Genomic DNA, 22,278 nt, shown 5'->3' on the forward strand with positions numbered 1-22,278 from the left:
TAGATTCTATCTGAACTGGTGCATTTAATATAAATTTTAACCTCATTGAGGAACTCAGTGCGAGGGTTAATTAAGTGACTGATGGTTGTTCAGGTCTCTGCAATTGCACATATTTCTGTAAACTTTGGATTCACATTTTCATTCTCTTAAACTAATTATTTCCTCACTTTGTCTGTCTGCAACTTGTGTGAATGCGTGTTTTTATGTGTTAGATTAGTTTATATGTCTTAGATTTATCCAATAAAGCCTTATTTATATTGAAAAGAGAAGTATCTTGTGTTTTGTGCTTACAAGTTAATGTCTTAAACTGCCGATCTTGTAACTGTGCTAATTAATAGTGTTTTCACTATATTTTGGATATAAATATCCATTGCAGAATTTATGTTATACGGCCCATTCAATTAATCGCTGGCCGTCTCAGTGATCAGCCGTAAAACAGTGATTCTGTCCAAATTCTCTTTAAAATCTTAAATGATTCCCTTTGAGCTAAATTGACCTGTTTCCCTTACAACAATATCAGAGTTTGACACCAATTTACAGCAAATGATGGCTTCTCAGGAGAGAGTGCAGACTGCCAAAGCTGTAAATCGCTGTGCACAGGTGTGTGCAGTAATTCTTGGAGATGTGAGGCATGTGACAGTAGGCGGACGGTGACAGCAGAACCGACATTGGACGCTCATCTGAAGAATTACAGCCGCGGCTGGATCCCAAAGCCATTACACAGCATACTGTGAAGCGGTCACTCTCAACTCATGCCGAAGACACTGGCCAGGAAGTGCTTCACTTCAGGGATTCTGGTGTAGATGGAGATTTCTGAACATTCCTGTGGCTTCAAGATCATTTTTCAAAGCAAGGATAGATAGTAGAGTTCTTCAGCCATTGGTGCCACTAGATAGAGCCCTAGCCACTATAAGGAACTAAGTCAAGATTCAAAGTTGTATTTGTCACATGCACAGTGGTACCCAGTAGTACAAAAAAAGTGTCCAAAAAAATCACCACCACAACAACAACAACTGTGGAACAAGAAAAAAATATACATGCTATTTCAAGACAAACTAAGACTTTTAAAGATCAGACAAATATGCTGTGTATGTATAAAAGAAAGTGTACAGTTTTAAGTATTAAAGGAATAGATGACACAAAAATGAAAAACCCTCATGCTATTCCAAACCTGTATAAGTTTCTTTCTTATGTTGAACACAAAAAAGATATTTTGAAGAACCAAACAGTTGTTGGTCCCCATTGACTTCCATAGTAGGGAAAGAAATACTATGGAAGTCAACGGGGACCATCGACTGTTTGATTACCAGCATTCTTCAAAATATCTTCTATGTTCAACATCAGTAAGAAACTCATACAGGTTTGGAATGACATGAGTGTGAGTAAATGATGACAATTTTAATTTTTCAGTGAACTATCCTTTTAAAGATTAGTGCAACAGTAGCATAAATAATGCAAGATTGGAGTGCAAGCTGTGTACAATGACCAACGATGCAATGAACTTGCAAGAGTGATTGTGCTAAACAAATTAAGAAAAGAAAAAAAATTAAGTGTTATGAAATAGTGTTTAAGTATTTACTTATATATATACACACATACACACACACACACACACACACACTATTCACAAGATGAGACAGTAAGGTTTAAAGATTTTTCTCTAATGCTCAACAAAGCTGTATTTATTTGATCCAAAATATAGTAAATAATATACTGTATATAAATGGCTTTATATTGCAAAATATTGTTACAGTTTTAAATAACGGTTTTCTATTCTGATGTTATAAAATGTAATTTATTCCTGAGATGGAAAAACTGAATTTGCAGTCGTGAAATATCACCGGATCCTTCAGAAATCATTCTAATATGCTGATTTGTGGTTAAGAAACATTTATTGTTATCAATGTTGAAAACAGTTGAGCTGCCTAATATTATTGTAGAAACTGCAGAACATTTTTACCAGGATTATTTGATGAATAGAAAGTTCAAAAGAATGGCATTTATTTGAAATGTATATCTTTTGTAACCAATCCTTTGAACGGTAGTTCTGTAGAGAGAGAGAGAGAGCGAGAGAGAGACATGCTCTTTTTCATCAGGATCTTTAATAAAATCTGAACAGATCATTGTAAATAGATCTATCCATCTATCTATCTATCTGTCTGTCTGTCTAGACAGGCAGACAATGTGACTCACACAATCTGAACATTCCTTTGAGCCATCTCAAGCAAGGTCACAGACATTTGTATATAAAAGAACAGACTGAGTAATGTCACTAATGACGCAAACTTACAAAAAAAAAAAAAAAGCAAGAGGAGAAAAAAACGACAGATTTGCGATTTGTTTGGGCACACTTAATGACAAGCAGAAACTGATCTGTAACAATGCAGCAGTAAATTGCAGCCTCCAGCCAGTTCTTTTACAGAGAATATTATGGCGATTAAAAACAGACTGAAAAATCCATCCCTGGTGGTCCTCTCAATAACATGGAGACATCATGACTCTTGCTAGCTTTGCTCTTGAAACCTGCCTGCTTCTAATTTTGCAGTAAGAACAGCTCATTTCTGGACAGGCCAAATTCATTCTGTCTTTTTGGTGGGGAGGTACATTCTCCTGTCATCTTGAGAAAACAGGGGCCTCTTTGATGAACTTCTGAGCAAAGACTTTACTTCATCTGCAACTAAACTGTCCAATGTTTAAATAAACAACCAAAGAGCACTTGCTTTATAATCATATCTGGAAACAAGCTAAAGGATTGGGTTTCTATTGTGTGCGACAGCACATAACATAAGCTTTACCTAACCTCATCCATCACCGTGCTTAAATACCCAGTAGAACGAAGCACAACGGCACAACTCACGACACCACAAAATTTATAGACAATAAGGCATAGAAAAGACATGAATCAGTACATGAATCAGCACAAGCTGAGATGTTTTTATGAATCAGACTTTAACATCTCCATTCTCTTTGAACGTAACAACAACTTTAATGCCAAAAGGTTTATCTGACATTTCAGCCATGACCTAGCATTGGCGGAAGTGATCTGTGAACGACGAGACTTCAAAAAGTACCCTACAAACTTGAGTCAAGTCCTCAAAGAAAGAAGCGAAGCATTTAGGATATGAAAGACGTTCAAATTCCAGCACTTCTTAATGACCCAAATATTCCTGACATCACTCAGTGTGAAAGAACAGAAAGGACATTTTTCAGATCACGACTTCAGGACAGAAAAACAAAATGTTCTGGCTGGAAGGAGAGCGGAAAGATTTCAATTCTATGCCATTTGGCAGACTTTTCTGGTTTAGTGGCATCCTATGAGCTTTACCATCCAAAAGCCCAGCGCAGTAAGGCAGGCTGCAGCTCTGCAGGGAGCTTGAGCAAGCATGCAATGGTAAGAAGCAGACTGTAAGTATCTTGTCTGTCACCTGCAGTGTGTCATCAGGCTCCTGTCATTTCCCCCCCCATTCATTTTTCACAGTCACTCAACACTTAGACTCTCCATCTCCTCTATATACTCTTTCAATTCTGTCATTTTGGGAAGTGAATCAGAACACGAAAAGACTGGTACTGACACTACCAGATACAAGGATGTGTCCGTCATCTAAAATTTATATAATCTGTTTTTCCTGCTCTGCTCCAGCTGTTATCAGAATATGCTGGTGTTTGTGAGCTATTCCATTTCAAAATCTCTCACTTTCTATATTAATTGACAGATCGCCACATGACACGTTTGTAAACATGTTTGCACTGCTTAAAAAAAAATCTAAATACATTAACAAGCACATTTTGTGTGGTTTTTATTTGTCATTACTAATTGTTCATAGTCAGCTACTTCATTGCATGTGACCTTTACATATAAATAAAAAAACACATTTGTGCCTTTTAATATTTTTGTGGAAATAGGATTGGATATTTTAAGGGGGAAAAAAGCTGAAATAGAAACTTATTAAACATTATTTATGCTACCACTTGTAGGGCCCTATGAAATCCCTTTTTTTTCAAATTAAATTTTTTTCCTCTAATTTTTCTGGATTCTGTTTTTTTAAATGACATTTTAATCATCAAAAAGCAAGCATTTCTAATGAATTACAATCATGAAACTTAATTTCACATCAATTTATTAAAAGTTTAACAAAAATTTAAAGTTTTTCTCACCTTGTGCTTATTGTTACCAAATTCTATGTTTTAGCATGTCTAATTATTTGAATGCATAAAAACAACTTAATTTATTCAAATTAATTCCCACAATAGCCTTATGAAATTTAATTTTCCTCAGAAATTGTGTTATGGAATTTTTCTGGTTGTCAAATGAAGGCATAAAACATTAATTTATCTTTCAATTATTGAAAATTAAACAAACTTTATCCGCATCGTGGAAATCATAGGGGCCCTACACTTGTATTACTTGCTGAATAAAACATAAAAAGCACATATTAATGCCTTATTCTGCATGACCATATTTTAGATCCCTTAATACTACCTCATACCTAAACTAAATGTCTACCCTACTAACTTTTAATAAGCAGCAAATTAATTTTGTTGTTCATGGTAAATGGATAAGGATTTTTATTTTTAAATAATTTTTAAATGCACAGCGATTACACTCACAAAGTGCAGCTTCCCACAGCAAAATATTTTAGAGCTGAGCATAATTAGAACAATTTATATTCAACAAAGAAATGTCCATAACTTTACATTTTATTAACTTTCCTTTTCCAGGCCTGGAAACCACAATATGAAAACTCCCTGATATTTCCAGGTTTTCCACGACCGTAGGAATCCTGCATTAGTCATAAACGCCACAGGTGTCAACCTGAATCACTCAGATTATTCATCATTTCATGAAATTTCAACTCCATTTAGATTCAAACATGACTGAAAGTGATGACTTATGAGTGAGTGAGTTGTTTACCTATCCATTGGGTTGTTAATAGCAGTCCATTTCCAACAGTTTCACCCATTTGTGCATGTATTTCGCTGCTGCCACCTCAGAAGGCAACAAGCTCAAAAGACCTCAAGACACTTTATGTTGTTTTATTTTTGTACTGCCGATTAGTTTCCTTTTCAAACTTTTTTTTAGAAATGCACCGCCTCCCTTGCCTCCCTGGAGAAAACGTCTCTGCTCCAGACTATGAAATATTAAAATGAGCAAGCAGGTAAAAGACAGTAAGACAGAGGACGCCTAGGGAAAAGAGGATGACGACCCTAAAAGATGACTTTCCGTGTAATTGCTGTTCTTTCTCCTGGTCACATCTGTCATTGATTTTAATCAGGAGGCTTCATCATTACTGCATTAAGACTCCAGCAGAGCAAACGTAAACAGAGAGCGAATCCGGGGCTGGCGGGGAACGCGCCGAAGCTTAAAAGGCCAAAGCGTCTTTTCATGTAGTCCAGCTAGCCTTTGCGCTACTGCCTGAGATCTTTCACATGACTTAAGAGGATTTTAAATGGATCTGGGAAGTCTGACGTGCTACCTTTCCTCACCAGTACAGCTGCTGAGATCCAAGATACAGGTATTGGACTGATGGGTGCATAATTCAGAGTCTCAGTTTAGCCATAATGATGCTATGGCAGAAACATAACACTACTTTACTTTTCAAACGTTCATCAAACAAACAAAAAAGGACACTGATGTTGTGCTCCATTATAGACAAATAAACTGGAAGGAAGTGACTAATTTCCTGGACCAAGTCCTAAGTTAGGAAGAAGGGAAAAACACAACACTGATAATAGGATTTGCTGAGAGAGAAACACTAAGCGAGGGCTCTGCCTGTTCTATATCAGGAGCCGGTGCTGATGCCAAATGAACAGCTTTGTTAGTGCTCCAGTTATGAGACGGACTGGGGGCCCAGTGTTCAGCAAGGTGGCACGTCATGAATACTGAATGGATGGCTACAAAGCGCCTTATCCTCCAGGATAGGCCGGTGTTAAAGGACAGACAAGACCAGGCTGTGCTCTCTATAAGCTTTGTCCTCAAAAAGATCTATAGCAATTTAGCTTGCAAATGACTAATTCTGCCAAAAATAAAAGAGGGCGCAAAGCACACGGAGTTTGAGTGCGTTTGTGTGTGAGAATGAGAAAAGAGTTTCGTTTTGCACCCTCAGGCCCCTAAACACACAATTTATATCTATATGTCTCATTCAATCTAAATTGTACAGAGGTTTGTGTCTCAAATGAATCTCTGACGCCTCCCTGGAGTACATAACATTAATCAACAAGCTTACTTATGAGGTGCTATCCAAACCGTTAAACCCCCGCCGGCTAATGACGGCTCAGCAAGAGTAAATTAAGCAATATGGAAATCCATACAGCCCACAGCTTGTGAACTGTACCCCGCATATTATCGGTGGTTTAGTCAAGACATTGATTTTATATGTAGGCACATGATATGGAGATGATTGTGTAACCACACACTGAACCGCACGGTTTTAGTACTGAATGAATGAGTGCTTTAATTAAGACCTGAGAAAGCTGCAGTCAATTTAGTTCAGGGAGCGGTGAGAATTACAACCACACCACCAGTAAAGCCATTGACTAAATCCACTGACTGATTCCTCAGAAGCTCGTGCTGAGGAAAAACAGGATCTGGTTTTAAATCAAAGCCTACTGGATTTTGTTAATAAATCTGTCATTTGAACACTACAAAGGTCTTTTTTTAAGCTCCAGGCACGTCAAGTCTAACAACCCATTATTTATATTTACGGTAGTCTATCTCCAACAAGTGGAACGTGTAGGGTCGTTCTTAAAGGGATAGTTCACCCAAAAATAAAAATTTTGCCATTGGTTACTCGACCTTCATGTTGTTTTAAAGCAGTATGATAATATATGCAACACAAAACCAAAAATTAGAATTTACAAGCTACTATTTTACATAGTATTAAAGTGACTGGTGATTTACAATAAACAAATAAAACATATCTTTTACATTATATCCCAAATCATATTAATTTATAAGACGGCTTTATGCGAGGTCCAACCCCAAATTTAAGTTGTAATCCCCTGCTTCTCTCCAGGGAGCTGCTAACTGCTGCAACAAGATAATTGAGATGAATCAATTCATCAATCATGAATGAATCAATCATTCACACCAACTGATTCACTGAAAATATTCAGCTTGAATGGGTCGCTCACAAAACGCATCACAACTTCTATGATGAATGTTGACAAGCAGAACTATGATGAACGTCAAAATGTATAGTGAATGATGACTTAAATGATGGGTTAAAGTGAATGACGGCTGTTCTTCACATAAAGCTTATGTAAGAGTAAAGGTTTTAAAGGGATTGAATGAGGTTGTGAATATATTTGCATAATTTTGCAAATAATTAATTTCACTTTTATGTGTCATATTAAAAATATTTTATATAGAATTTTTTATATATGAATAAAAGCATAGTTTTTATATAACAATACTTTCGAACAATATTTACCATATATTCTATATATCCATTATTTTTTTTATTGATTATGGGCCAAATTACAAACAAATTGCAATTAAAGTCATATTTCAAGACTGATGTATTCGGATACGATTTTTAATGAACACAAAATATAATTAAAATTACACCTAGAATAAATGGCAACTTGGAAAAAAAAACCCTTCTGGATTGAGGTTCTACTTGAGCATTACTGGAAAAAAGTGGTCTATCGCATAACTCTAACAGCATTTCCAAGCTTCATTTAGTCATTTTTGCCAACATGGCACGGCGCTGCAGCAAACCATAAACCACAAGCCTCAGCTGCATCCTTTATAGTCCATTTAGTGCCAAGTGAGATCTTCATATAATAACTTTAGATTATAATCATTGATCATCAATATCCATCGCTCTGAAATGCATTTTTCAAAGCCGTTTCTCACACACAAACTGAACGTATGTTTTTCATTGATACCAAGACCACGTGCTTGTGAAAGGTCAACTATATTCTGAACGTGTTTTTGTGTGTGGGTGTGTGTGTATATATGCAAATGCTCACGCACAGTATGGCTTTGTTAGTAACAGTAAGAAAAGGTCCTTTTTCTGCCATATCCCACATGCCCCATTGCTTCCTCCTACAGTCTGAGCCCCTTCTTTAGTGTGATAGCAAGCGAATGAACAAAAGACAGAGTCTATTTATATCTCTCCCCACCAAGCCCTTCTTGGCGGTTGCCTGCAGTTAATCATTATTCATAATGCGGGGGAAGCATCACCTTCACTATGTCACGTAACACTAAGTGCTGGAAGGATCTAAGAGTTCTGCGTTCATCACCATTTGTCACATCTGAACGCCTGCATCTATAAATACACGTGGCATCTATGCATGTGGCACTCACTTTGACCTTTCCACAATGTCCCCAGGCTTGACTCATCTCTGCTGCCTTTGTAACAACACCATGCTATATCATGTAACAAATGTCACACAATTAAAGCACAGAGAACGCGGAACCAGATGCAGTAAATGGCACACTGTCACAATGCTTATCCAGGGTCTGACTCCAAGGGCATGACAAGTGTCGTCCTGAACTGCTAAATCTGAGGTCGCAACCTTGGGCACACGTGCCACCATTGGCACGCAAAGATGTAAGCACTGAAATCAAAAATTATTTAAGTAGTTTATTTGAGAAATTAATTGTGAAGTGCTTCGGGATGAATTTATTTATTTTTGGCGTTTTTGCCTTTATTTGACAGGACCGTAGTAAGACAGGAAGCGAAGTGGAAGAGAGAGGGGAGACGGGATCGGGAAAGGTCTGCGAACCGGGACTCTAACTCGGGACGAATGTCGACGTGCTGCCCACGAGGCTATCGGAGCCGAAAGTATGAATGTTTTTGTCTTTGGGATGTACAAAATGGCTGCATTTATTTACATCAATAAACTACAGTATGTAAACTAGCCTGTTTGTGGCCCTTTATTTTAAGATCAAATTCTTATTTTAAAGGACCAACTCTTGTAATATGCTCGGTAATATTGACTAGTATTTTGTAAATTTCCTACTGTAAATATATTCAAACTTAATTTTTGATTAGTAATATGCATTGCTAAGAACTTCATTTGGACAACTTTAAAAGCAATTTTCTCAATATTTAGATTTTTTTGCACCCTCAGATTCCAGATTTTCAAATAGTTGCATCTCGGACAAATATTGTCCTATCCTAACAAACCATACATCAATGGAAAGCTTATTTATTCAGCTTTCAGACTGACCCTTATGACTGGTTTTGTGGTCCAGGGTCACATATGTATTCGTATGTATTGCCTGTAGCGAGTGTAAGGCAAGGTGATTTTTTTCTCAAAGTGAAACCATGCCGAATGGATTTATAGGTCACATAAATAAAGCCCAAGACCGAGAACAGTGAGGAAAACGGTGTATCGTCGACCCTTTTAGATTATGAGGTCTTGAGATAAGACAAGAGCACTCTGATAAACGAGAGCACTCGAAGAGAATTGGGAGCCCCTGCTCGAAGGCCGATAGACTGATGAAAACGAAGATTAGAGCTGTTATGATCTACTCTGCTCTCCGACTCCCTATGAGGCACAAATGGTGAAATATTAGCTGAGACACAGCACATGTGCTCCAGCCACAGACAGGGCAGTCAACAATGGTACAGTCTAGAGTATCCGCCCCTTCACGCTTCCAGTAAACAATGTTTGGGTGGAAGGAAGAGGAAAGGTGTGATTTCACAAGAATCCTGCTAAAGCTCACCATCAGCATTTGGGTGTAACTGCTCTGGCCTCACGAGAACCGCAGAGCTTCCTGTGCAAGACGGAAATGGATGCCAGTCCGCTGCTCTCCAGGAATGCAAAAGGTGAGTCCGTTACGCTTTTCTTTTTCAGGGTGCTTAATTGTCTGTGATCCTTCATCAAGTCAGGAAGGAAATAAACTGTTCTTGGCAGTGCAGTTGTCCGAGAAGCTGGCGCTTTTGAATGTTAACATTCAATTAACCTTCTGTCAAGAAACGGAGGAGCATGCTTAATGATGGGGCTGTTTTCAGCTTCTCACCACACTGCACATCATCTCCGAAACCTGCAGGTATTTAGCAATCATTAATCAGACAACCTCCCTGTGCTCAAAGTACATTTAACATTCCCTCTGCAGAAATCCAGAACAATGAGGAGGCTTTCACACTTATCTACACGTATCTAAATCCTCAATCGCATGCAGTGAGGCACTGAGACATTTTTTTACTTCCATTCTCTCCTTTGTAAATATCGGACACAGATGTTGCGGCCGTTCACCGTGGAGAGTTTAGTGTTCCCTGGTATGTGTCTTGTTAATCTCATGAGCCATCAGAGCTTTCAAACTTTCCTTTCTTTTGCACTGAAATTTCCTTTCGTCCAAACATTTGCCTCTGCCAAGTTTGATACACATGTAACATTTGCCATTTTCTTCCCCTTTCCACTGAGACTAGCTCTTCCATGAAAGACAAAAAATATATTAACTCTATATCGAGAAAGGTCAGATGGACACAAGAGACTTTTTTTTTCAAAGGAAAGCAAAGTAGTAAGTCACGTCAAACATGAGGTCATGGAACGTTTCGTCTTCTAGTCTGATGTCTGGTTCTAGGCACCAACTTTTCCCCAATTTAAGTTTCCATGCAAAAAATATGAACTGGGAAAGGCCTTTGTGTGCTAAAGAGAGCTAAGTGATTTTCTTCACAGAGGAGTTCCAACTACAGAGTGCACATGTGTTTCCAATAAAAGAGTCCGGTTTGTGTCCAAGGTTGGGCCCCCTCACCACTTTGAAAAAGAATCTGCGAAGGCACCATGGGCCAGCGACAAATGGGAAAAAAAAGGAGAACAGAAGAATTTGAGGAAAGAAAGATTGCAGAAGCAAAGATATCCTTTTGCTTGCTTGCTTTTGTTCACCCAAAAATGAAAACTTAGTCATGATTTATTCACCATCTTGTCGTTCCAAACCAGTATGGACTTTCTTCTTTGGAACACAAAAGAAGATATTTTAAAGAATGCTGGTAACCAAACAGTTTTGGTGACTATTGACTTTTGTATGGACAAAATGAAAAAAATAAATAAATAAAATAAAAAAGTCTTCTTTTGTCTTCCACAGAATAAAGAAAGTAATTTAGCTTTGGACTGACATGAGAGTAAGCAAATGATGACAATTACATTTTTTGGATGAACCTTTAATACGAAACACCAATTACATTACACTTATGATGTTAGAAGTTGCTTTCAAAAATGTCAATTTGTAGACAATGAACCTTATTAAGACTCTGCCTGCAACAATTTGCAAGTGCTCAAAAGTGGCAACTGTTCAAAGCTGTAGGCCTATCGAGTAATTTAACCTCCCAATAGAGGCAGCACCTAACAACTGCTCTCTCTGTTGGTAAGTGTCAGCCTCTTCCCCTCTCAAACTCTCCGTTGCTCAAGGGGCCGCACCAGGGGTGCACATGTAATGGAGCCGAGTCTCGGATCACAGTGCAGAAGAATGCTTGGGGAACATTGTATATACAGTGGAGGAGAGTGTGATTCTCTGCCCTGGCTTTGATGTCTGGGGCTGTAGAGCAGTGCTGGTGCGTTCTCTTTGCAGTGCTATATAAAGAGAATGGGAGATTGTTACTTTCTGCAGGTGAGAGTCTTCAGCTGTGAAAATCCTGTGGGGCAGAGTGGTGCCTGTCAGACTAAGACTATATGTCTCTTGCACAAATTTACCAATTCAGACACATCAAAAAAAACATCTGGGGAGGCTTAGAGCTGAACCATTAATAGATTTATATTGACGTTCTAGGCTTTATACAAGAATGAGGAATGTATGCGGTAGCAGAATGAAATGTCTTAAAGGGATAGTTCAGACAAAATAAATATTCTGTCATCACTTATTTGCCTTTATGCTGTTCCAAATCCATAGGACTTACTTTATTCTGTGCAACACAACAAGAGAAATTCTGAAGAATATGCTTGTTGCTCTTTTCCATATGATTAAAACACACGAGGACTAGAGTTTTCAAACTTCAAAAAGCATTATAAATGTAACATTTCAAGTTTCATTTCAATATTTTCCAAAGCCATTTGATAGGTTTGTGTGACAAACAAATTAAATGGAATGTTGTAAAACCAGATCAGTCTGGTGCGTGAATTAATCATTGAGAATGAATCTGTAAACCCAATCAACTGATGCACTGAAAATGCCTCATTCAACATGATGACTAAATCAATCATCAACTGTTATGAAGGAGATCTAGACCGGATTTTAAGATTTTCAGTGAACAACAACTTTTCGTCAATGGCAATTTTAGATTATTTCTTACACAAAGATAACAAATGGCTTCAAAAGACATTGAATATAGTGCACAACGTGTATTTTGTCATTTTGAAGCTTGACAGTCCCATTATTCCAACTTTTGCATTCCACAGAAGCAAGCAAGTCATACATGAAGGTGAGTAAACGATGACAGAATTTACATTTATGAGTGACAGAACCTTTAAGAAAGACTCTTTGGGGAATGTGTTTGTGCTGTGTGTTTCTCTGGAGTGTACAAATTGAATGAAGAGAAAGGAGAGGGGATAAGGTGGGAATAAAATGGTGATGGGTTTGATTTCATGGTCTCAGGAAGAGCAGGGGAGAAGTGAGAAAAGGTGATGCAGAGCAAGCGAGATAGCTCTGCCTCTCCAATGACTGGTTGTTCTTGTGTAAATGGTCTACCTATCTTGGTCAGGTATTGGGAGCGGAACATGCTCCCTCCCACATCTGCCAAGCAGCGCCCGAGGCTGAGAGCAGCCTCCGATTGGAGCACCTCATCTCCACATGGGCGCTTTGATGTACGCACACAAGGCAGCCCATGTCATTGCGTTTGAAAGCTCTCGTTTTCCACGACACCGACACACAGGTTGCATTGCTCCTGGTGTTCCAGGTGCTGCCATGTGTTAATCTAAGAGGCCTGGTTCCGCATCAAGCTTCCCTTCTTACACGAACCGGCTTTGAAGAGCTGTCTGATCAAACCGCTACTTAACAATCCACATATCACTGGGAGCCTTCGTAACGACCGCCGCTTCAAATAGGCACAACTTTAACCGCCCCGACTCTGTTATCTGCGATGGCAGGTGAAGAGCTGGAAGATAGCACAGACATCCTCGCAAGGACGTTTACAGCAAATCCTGTTAAGCAAAATAAATGTTGGAATGCAGCAGAAAAAGAAAGACTTAAATGAAGAATCATTTCTCTAAGTCCTTTCGGGCTGTATTCGGGTCATAACAAATGCGCCCGGCAACACGAGGAGTCAGACACTAAAGTAATGAAATCACATTTGCTTGCACTGGCAGATTCCCAAATGATTATCCACAGTCTTACCTCATCGCACACAGAGGTCTGTATTTCACAGTGATAGATGCACTGCGTGTGAAAGCCTCTGCAGCCTAATGCATCTGTAGATTTGGATGCTGTGCATCATCTGGAGATCATCAGAAAATTCCATGTGTCTGTTTAGATGATATATATCTAAATAACTCCTGTATTTGAGGTCTTAAAAATGTTGATGTCTGCAGTCGCCTGCAAAAGTACACAGCAGTACTGGACATGTGCTGGAGAAATCAAACTCCGTCTAGTTGGGCCCTGAGGGCAACGAGGCCATCTGAGCAGATTTCATTCTCTGCTGTGACAGCACCCTACCAGACCATCAGGGACTTAAGATTGTTTCTGTTGTTGGCCTTAAACAATATCACACAAATAAAATATCCCACTCAGATGTGAAGCACCATGTCTTGGGAATTCTCGGAAAAACCTTGAAAAAGGGAAAAGCAATATTTAGACTTTCTGGAAACGCTCGAACCCAAGAATGGCTGCAGTCTAGGCCAGCTAAAGTCAAGTGCTGAAAAGATCTTAAGATAACTGTCTCTCGTTTGGGCTATAAATCAGGGAGATGCATCCAACTTTAAATCTCGCTGTGTCTGATGTAACAAATATAAACCTGTAAAACTGGAACAAAAATCGATCCAAAAAAGATAAATATACTGCTTGCAGCAAGTTCTTAAAAGTTAAGCTGTGAAAGAATTACTGTGTACAAGTCTCACCGCTGACATTATTCTCACAAAAATGAGATGGTTTTACGGTACATTACTTTTGTACAGGCCTGAGGGCCAGCAATTACCAGAGCACAAGGTAAAACTGCACCAAAAGTAACAATTTACCCACATATTATCAAACATGCTTCATAATTTACTAATAAAGGCCTATATGTTTATCTAGTTGAGTTTACTGTCTCTACAGACACCCTATAGTGACCAAAAACTATGAGATATCTTAGTTATATCTTATTAACTGTGCAAAATCTCAGAAGTCAGTGTAAACACTTGTAGCTAGCAAATGTATAATATGTTAAAATAAATAAAATAATAAATGATGATATATCATTATTATTATTATTATTATTAAAATATTAAATAATAATAATAATAATAAATTACCATTGAATTATAACCCTCCAGAAAACACTTCAAAACTTGATAAACAGAAATATAAACATCAACATAAAAGAAACATACAAATCTACCACGGAATTAGATTGCAGATAGCTACAAATTTAACACGGGGACAATCAATCAAGCAATCAATAAAACAAAACTCCTATGTTTTATTGTTATTATATCTTATGCATTATTTTAAGCTAAAAAAAAATTATTTTATTTTATAGGTACACCCATAATCATTCAGGATTAGGAATTCTTCTTAATTCTTGACTTATAAGTGTACATGGGACCTTTTTATATGGTTAACAAAAATATATAGGTTAATCATTAAATATCAATCTGTATAAAGATGTTCATTGATGACATATATCGCAAACAGACAATCATCTGACATCTTGACCTTTAGAACTCTGCCGAGGAACTCTGCTAGATGCACTAACCTTCTTTAAATATGTTAGCATTTTTTTTTTTTTTATCTTTGTGGTTTTACAGACATCCCAGTTGAGCACTTTAGACCACAGAGGATGTACAAAACCACCTGTCCATCTGAGGGAGCTGTGTATGATGCATTTGGCAGACATTTTTATCCAAAGAAACTTATATTGCACTTAAGCTATACATTTGATCCATTCCTGCATTCTCTAGAAATTCATGACCTTGTCATTGCTAGCGCTGCATGCATTTAATACTGGCTACAGCTTTGAGTACCAACCTGTGCAACTTTTACAGAGTTCTGAGTGGCACCTCCAGCGTGATATTCAACCTTGAATTTCTTGACTATCTCTTCAAACCTAAAGTACAAAACAGAAAGAGAGAAATTAAAAAAAAAAAAGATTACACAAGGGAAAAAAAAAAACTTAATGCATGCACACAGAATTAAAAACAACAAGTGAGACTTTTGATGACACTGAAACAAGGGTGTTTTATTTTTAACACAGGCCTTGTCCAGAGTACAATCACAAGATCACCCAGTGGAGATGCATCGAGAACAGGAAACCTCAGACACTGTAAACAGGAAATAGAGGAATTGAAGCCTTGTGCTGCAGGGCAGTGAGCCTTCTGAGAAAGTGTGCGTGTACTGTACTTCTGCACGCTTCTCTCAGCGTGTAGAGACGTGCACACAAACACACACAAAAGACCTATACAAAGGCAACAAACGACCTGCCCCATGTCTGGACATTATTACAGAGAAAAGCATCCACCACAAACCTGTATGTGCAACAGATTTAAACAGCATGCAAATAGTCTGAGTCACTGAAGGACGTGACCTCCCATGGCCTCTGCAGTCCAAACACAAGCATCAAAACAACACACACACACACACACACACACAGAGTTCCTCCACACAACACCGATGTCTGAAGCTGATATCTGCTAACAGCTAACACTCACGTGCATACATGTGCACATGTAAACAAAAGATGAAGTGTATGAAGAATATTTATCCAGTATTCAAGAACCATCTGGCATGATGACAAACTATGTTACACTGATATTAAACAATATTTTCATGCAGTGAATTCAGGGGCAGCTTTTGCCACGGGAAGTAGGACTCTGAACTGAACATTTTGATTAAAAACTCCAGGTGAATTTGTAAAAAATGCTGACAGATTTCAAATGCATTCCAGAGGTGATACCTACAGTAACATGCTGCCACATACATTGATATATGTGGCCTTTCAAAAGCAAATTAAGAATAAAATCTGAAAGAAAATTCGGTAACACTTTAGTATAGGGACCAATTCTCACTATTATCTAGTTGGTTATTAGCATACCTATTACTAACATATTGGCTGTTTATTAATACTTATAAAGCATATATTCTGCATTACCATATTCTACATCCCTAATCCTAACAATACCTAAACTTAACAACTACCTTACTATTAATAAGCAGCAAATTAGGAGTTTGAGGCAAAAGTCATAGTTAATGCCTTGTTAATGGCTACAATTGGACCTTAAAATAAAGACCGTAAATTCTAGTATTTTAGATACTATGGAGTTAAAAAGTGCAATATAGAAAAATGGTTTCACCAACAATAAAAATTAAAGAAATAAACGGATTTGTCACATTAACAATAAGAACTATTAAAAAGGGCTTATCAAATGCGTGTTCATACTTGTTGTGTTTGTGTGCATGCTTAATAACTAGTTTAACATTTCCTTGAGTGCAGTGGTGTTGTGGGTGGTTGCCAAAGCATTGCTATGTGGTTGCTAGGGTGTTTTGGGTGGTCGCTTAGTGAATCAAACAAAGCTGGTCACAAAGTCTCTACGATATTCAGACAGTAGATATATGGCGAGATATGGAATTTTTAACCGTTTATTGGCTGGGACATTCTGTTTAGGTAAAAAAAAAAAGAAAGTCAAACTGGCTAGATAAGTAATACGGTAGCACATCTTTCCTCAATGACTCACAATTTGAGGTATCATTCATTTTTGTACAATAACAGACTTCAGTAACTTTCTTAAAGTCTCTTACTTAAAGTAGCGACATATCTTTTCTTCCATATTGTGACGCACAAAGTGTAAAGGCCCATTCACACCAAGGATGATAATTATAAAGATAACGAAAAAAGATATAGTTATAAAAATCCTTCTCAATATTAAAGAATATCAGAGTCCACACCACAACTATAACGATAAAGACAGAGAAACGATATCGTTGGAATCACTTTCAAAACGAGTTTTCTCCAGCTGATGAACAATAAAAAAAAATTGACAGCCAATCAGAATCCATCCTGCTGTAATGAGCTCAAGAATTTAAAGCGGCAGGCGCGCGTGCCCTTCAGAGCATGTGAGCGGAGCGGAGTGGGAGCGGAGGAAATATTAATCTAAAGATGAATATTTCCTTAAGAGTGCAGAGCGCCTTTCTGAAGATTCCGCTCCGCTCGCTCAAAACGCTCGGCGCCGCTCGCTCAACCCAGAATGCCGTTTGGTGATTTGCTTGTTCGAGATCGAGAATCTGTAGAGATCAAGAATAGTAGAGCAGTTATGGAGTTCAGACATTGTTTCAAGCCAAGTTTCAAGTTGCAAGCCTTATACATAAATGTAAAGTAAAAAATCTAAGTTAAGAATGAGCAGGGAGAAGAAACTGAGAGGGAGTGCGGGGAGAGTTAGTAAAGATTCATATTGGAATCTGAAGCGGCACATTGCCAGAAAGCACAAGGATGTGCTACGCAAACATGGTGCCGCAAAAGGTGAGCTAGTTACATACCATAATAAATGAATAAACAGGTAGGCTAAGGTTATATTCGGTTGTACGGAGCCCCGATCATGACATGCAGACAATCACTGCCAACGAATTTAGAATAGGCTAGTTCTCTTTTATGCTAGGACTTCATTATGGCCACGAATTAAGTATTTGTTCTCTTGTTTAGGCTTGGCTGCCACGAATTCATTCGTTCGTTAATTCGTTCAATCCCTAGTTTTAGTAGGCCTAAATCATGGAACAAATTATTATATTTCGTAATTACTTATTAAAAACATTATTACTTAAAATTAATAAATAATAATAAATTGCCTACTGGAGAAATTTTATGTCGGAGCGGGATCTGAGCGGGAATTGGTTCACGGTGAGCTTGAGCGGAATATTAACGGAGCGCTTGCTTGTGCGGTTAGAGCGACTGAGCGGAGCGCACGTCCATAGAGCGGAAAACGTAGCGGAGCGTTACACCGCTCCACTTTGCTCACATGCTCTGGTGCCCTTAGAATAAACAGACAATATCGTTCGCTGGTGTGGACGTTAACATCATTATCTTTATAGTTATCGTTCTTGGTGTGAACGGGGCTTAACAAAGAAGAAAAATGTAGGAAGAGGACTTCAATTCAATTCATGGGTTGTTGATTGGACTTTGAGATGTGGTCAATGCAATCAAAAGTGAATGTCCTGCATTCATCACCAGAGAGTAGTCAGAAATTTCCACCTGAAGAGTAATGACAAACTTCATGAGGTCGAACATTCTTAGCAATGAAACATACATGGATGAATGGTTCAAAATGTGATCTTGCAAAAAAGATTGGGTAAAACTAACCCAATAATAAGCAGTAATAAGTATTTTTATCTGGCTCGAATCACTATCATTAACAAGGTCTAGTTGTTGTTTTCACACATATTAGGCAAGATGGGTAACCTTAACTAGGTGTGGTTCTCAATGACACAATCCGTGTTCCCATGAACTCAGAGCAAAGCGATGACGGCACTGATGTACCGAGCCCACAGAGACACAAGCGCACAAAAGCAGCGCTGCACAGTGCCTAATGAAAAGCTTATCATGTTCCATTAGAAGAGAGTGGCCTTCGGGCACTGAATGGGCCACCCCTGGCTCCCAGCACTTCCTCTGGGAGGAGGGTCAGCTCTCCCACGGATCTGTCACTCCTCTTGTGGCACTGTCAGAGGGGAAAAGCCCATCAAGCAACACTTCATATCCAGCCAAGGAGCAGGAAGAAGCAGCGGGGGGCCGGCTTCAGCGAGGAGGGATCTCACATAACTACACATTTAAGTACTTCCTTTAGCAACAGGAGCTCTGCACGCTTGGCAACAAAAGGCTCAGGCTGGAGATGGCTGGCATGTTGAGGCTCTTCAAGATACTGGCCGACAACAAATGCACCGGTTTCTCACTCCAGCTCGTCTTCAGCCTTTTGAAGCTTTTGTAAACAGTGGAGTGACACCTCCTGAGAGCATAATCGCGTGCGTCTTCCTTGTGTGTGCCTGTGAGAGATACCTCTTAAAGGGACCGCTCACCTAAAAATTAAAATTGTCTTAATCACCTTCATACCATTGTTTTTTTACTGACTTGAAACAGCAAGTCCAAGCTGATCTTTTCTATAACATTCAAGAGCCAAAAGCATAATAAAAGTCATCAATACAACTGCGTAAGATTTGTATAGTACACAATAGGTTTGTTTGAATAACAGATGGTCCTTATAGGTCACAGAACATTTTTACCATTGCAAAGCTCTAAAACGTACAACCACTTTATTTCATTAATAATTTATTTATTTGGTTGTTTTATGCCAAGCACTTATTGTTATTTATTATGGAAAGAATAGAGTAAAATGTCCTTAATGTATTAAAATATTTAAACTACTGGACATATTTAAACGGAGATTGAGATACACACAGATAAAATCTATGTAAAGATTTTAGGTGCACTCAAAGATTTTTATGATAAAGTTTTTTTTTGTTGATGTTGACACTTTAAATCTACACTACCATTCAAAAGGTTGGGGTCAATAAGATTTTATAAAGACATTAATACTTAGGATGTATTAAATTCAACAAAATAGACAGACATTTACAAAGTTACCAAAGATTTCTATTTCAAATAAATGTTGTTTTGAACTTTCCATTCTTTAAAGAATCCTGAAAAAAAATCAGTTTCCACAAAACTATTAAGCAACAATTGTTTTCAACATTGATAATTATAATAAATGTTTAATGAGCAGCAAAATCAACATATTAGAATGATTTCTGAAGGATCATATGACAATGGAAAACTGGAGTAATGGCTGCTGAAAATTCAGCTTTGCCATCACAGAAATAAATTAGTTTTTAAAATATATTTACATAGTAAACAGTTATTTAAATTGCAATATTTACAATATTTCACGATATTATGGTTTTACAGTATTTCTGATTAAATAAATGCATCCCTGGAGAGCATGAAGGACTTCTTTCAAAAATCTAATCACCAATTTTTTTTTTTTTACTTTACCACAAAAGTTGTTTGGACTACAAAAATAGTGCTTGGTGACATCATGATGCAGATCACTGTAGGTTCTTGCATGTCTTATTTTAAAATATTATTATGTCAGCATACCTCACAGACAAAATTAACTTGCAAAATTCAAATATGAAGCAAGATGTGTCCCACTTTTCTTTTTTTTTGGAGTCATAATAAGTCACCATCCACTTTCATTGTAATGAAAAGACTCTCAAACATTCTTCTTAACATCTCATTTTGTGTTTCATGGAAAAAAGATGATACATGTCTGTAATGAACTATCCCTTTAAGCCTTTGGTGCATCAAAAATAGTGGAACAAACTAATAAAATGTTAAGCATTCGACAGAAGAGAACCAAATGGAGATTTCTGTCTCGCACTGCAAACACAGTTCACTGAAGTTTACTTAACCAGGCTGTCCGTTTATAAACATCTTGGTATCAGGTAGTAACAATTAAAGCGTTTTTCCAACATTCCCGTGCAGCCTGGGTCAGGGCTGAGTGCAGAGGCCGTCAGCGCCCCCTGTCTGGAGCACGGGACCCTGAACTCTTCATAGCGTGGGAACAATATACACACTTCCTCGGCCTACAGAAAAAAAATACTAACCATTCTGACCACAGTGCGTGGGACTGAGCTAAGCAAGTCAAACCACGAGCATACGCACACACAAACACATTACCCTTTACACACAAGAAAAAAACTCTTGCACTTTGTGCCCAGTGCTTCACTGGAGAACACATCTTACTTCTGGCCTGAAATAGGTCAGGAGAAGAACTCTGGATGGGAGATTTGCCACAGCGCCTCAGTGTAGGGTTACAGAGCGCCCAACACACACACACTTGCCCCCTCAGAGAAAAACTGAACACACATGCACTCAGAAACTCACAATAAGAATAATAAAAGAGGTAAGGAACATACATGTGAGCATTATTGATTGAAAAAGGCGCTATTCAGAACGGTTTACTACCTCAACAAAGAAAAAAAAGCAGTCTACCTCACAGCAAGAGGCAGCAGCACCGATGCTCAATATCGACGGCGGTTTTATTTACTGTATAGTAGCTTGACTGGAAGCAGCTGATGTGGCTACATAGGCAATTCACACAAACAAACAGTGAGCCTGCGGGGAGAGGCAGGGACTGTTCATCAATGGCCACAGGCAAACACTGCTCTACACACAGCCTTGTGTCTAGGCACTCCACGAACAACATCAAAGCAACACTCCAGTCAGATTGTGGAAAACACAATCAATTGTGAGAAGCCTCTTATTTCAGAAATGTAAATTGGGCGGCTGTAGAGTGGTGGCAAAGGGAGTAAGTGGTACAGTGGGAGGTGGTGTGAATCAACGGACGGAAACGGGTTTGAAGACGTAGTTGTTGCACCTAGGGGAGAATGTTACATTAAAAGTACTGAATATATCCGGTACCTTGCCTTACTTATACAATTCTGTGGTACTTTTAAAGTGTCAACAGAAAACCTTTTTGTTTTGTTTTTTGTATGTTAAGCCTAAAAAAGTCCTCTATGGACAAACTGACGATAGAAATGCCATTAGTAGTAAGTAATTAAAGCTAGTAATTAAAAAATAAAAAAAAATAAAAAAAGATTTAACACATTTTATTATACTTCATATATGTGACCCTGGTCCACAAAACCAGTCATAAGGGTACATTTTTTTAAATAGAGATTTATACTTTCCACTGATGTATGGTTTGTTAGAATAGGACAATATTTGGCCGAGATACAACTATTTGAAAATCTGGAATCTGAGGGTGCAAAAAAAAATCTAAATACTGAGAAAATCTCCTTTAAATTTATCCAAATGAAGTTCTTAGCAATGCATATTACTAATCAAAAATTAAGTTTTGATATATTTACGGTAGGAAATTTACAAAATATCTTCATGGAACATGATCTTTACGTAACATCCTAATGATTTTTGGCATAAAAGAAAAATCGATTATTTTGACCCATACACTGTATTATTGGCTATTGCTAAAAATATACCCAAGCGACTTAAGACTGGTTTTGTGGTTCAGGGTCACATATAGGCTATACTGACTTTATAATTTTTATAATGAAAATACACATATACATATACACACACACACAAACATACACGCATACATACAGGCGGGCAGAATTATTGGCACCCTTGGGAAATA

The 22,278-nt window shown here is 38.0% G+C and overlaps 1 protein-coding gene across 2 annotated transcripts in view; it reads right to left on the reverse strand.

Moving 5' to 3' along the window:
* adka (adenosine kinase a) overlaps nt 1-22,278 on the reverse strand; it is a 170,341-nt gene that overhangs the window by 107,704 nt on the left and 40,359 nt on the right. For both annotated transcript variants that reach the window (XM_016294210.1, XM_016294211.1), the window contains exon 4: nt 15,110-15,188. In XM_016294210.1, the coding sequence (XP_016149696.1) occupies nt 15,110-15,188 (79 nt within the window). The remainder of the gene's footprint in view (nt 1-15,109; nt 15,189-22,278) is intronic.

This window comes from Sinocyclocheilus grahami, unplaced genomic scaffold, assembly GCF_001515645.1.
Source record: "Sinocyclocheilus grahami isolate Dianchi unplaced genomic scaffold, SAMN03320097.WGS_v1.1 scaffold313.1, whole genome shotgun sequence".
NCBI lineage: Eukaryota > Metazoa > Chordata > Actinopteri > Cypriniformes > Cyprinidae > Sinocyclocheilus > Sinocyclocheilus grahami.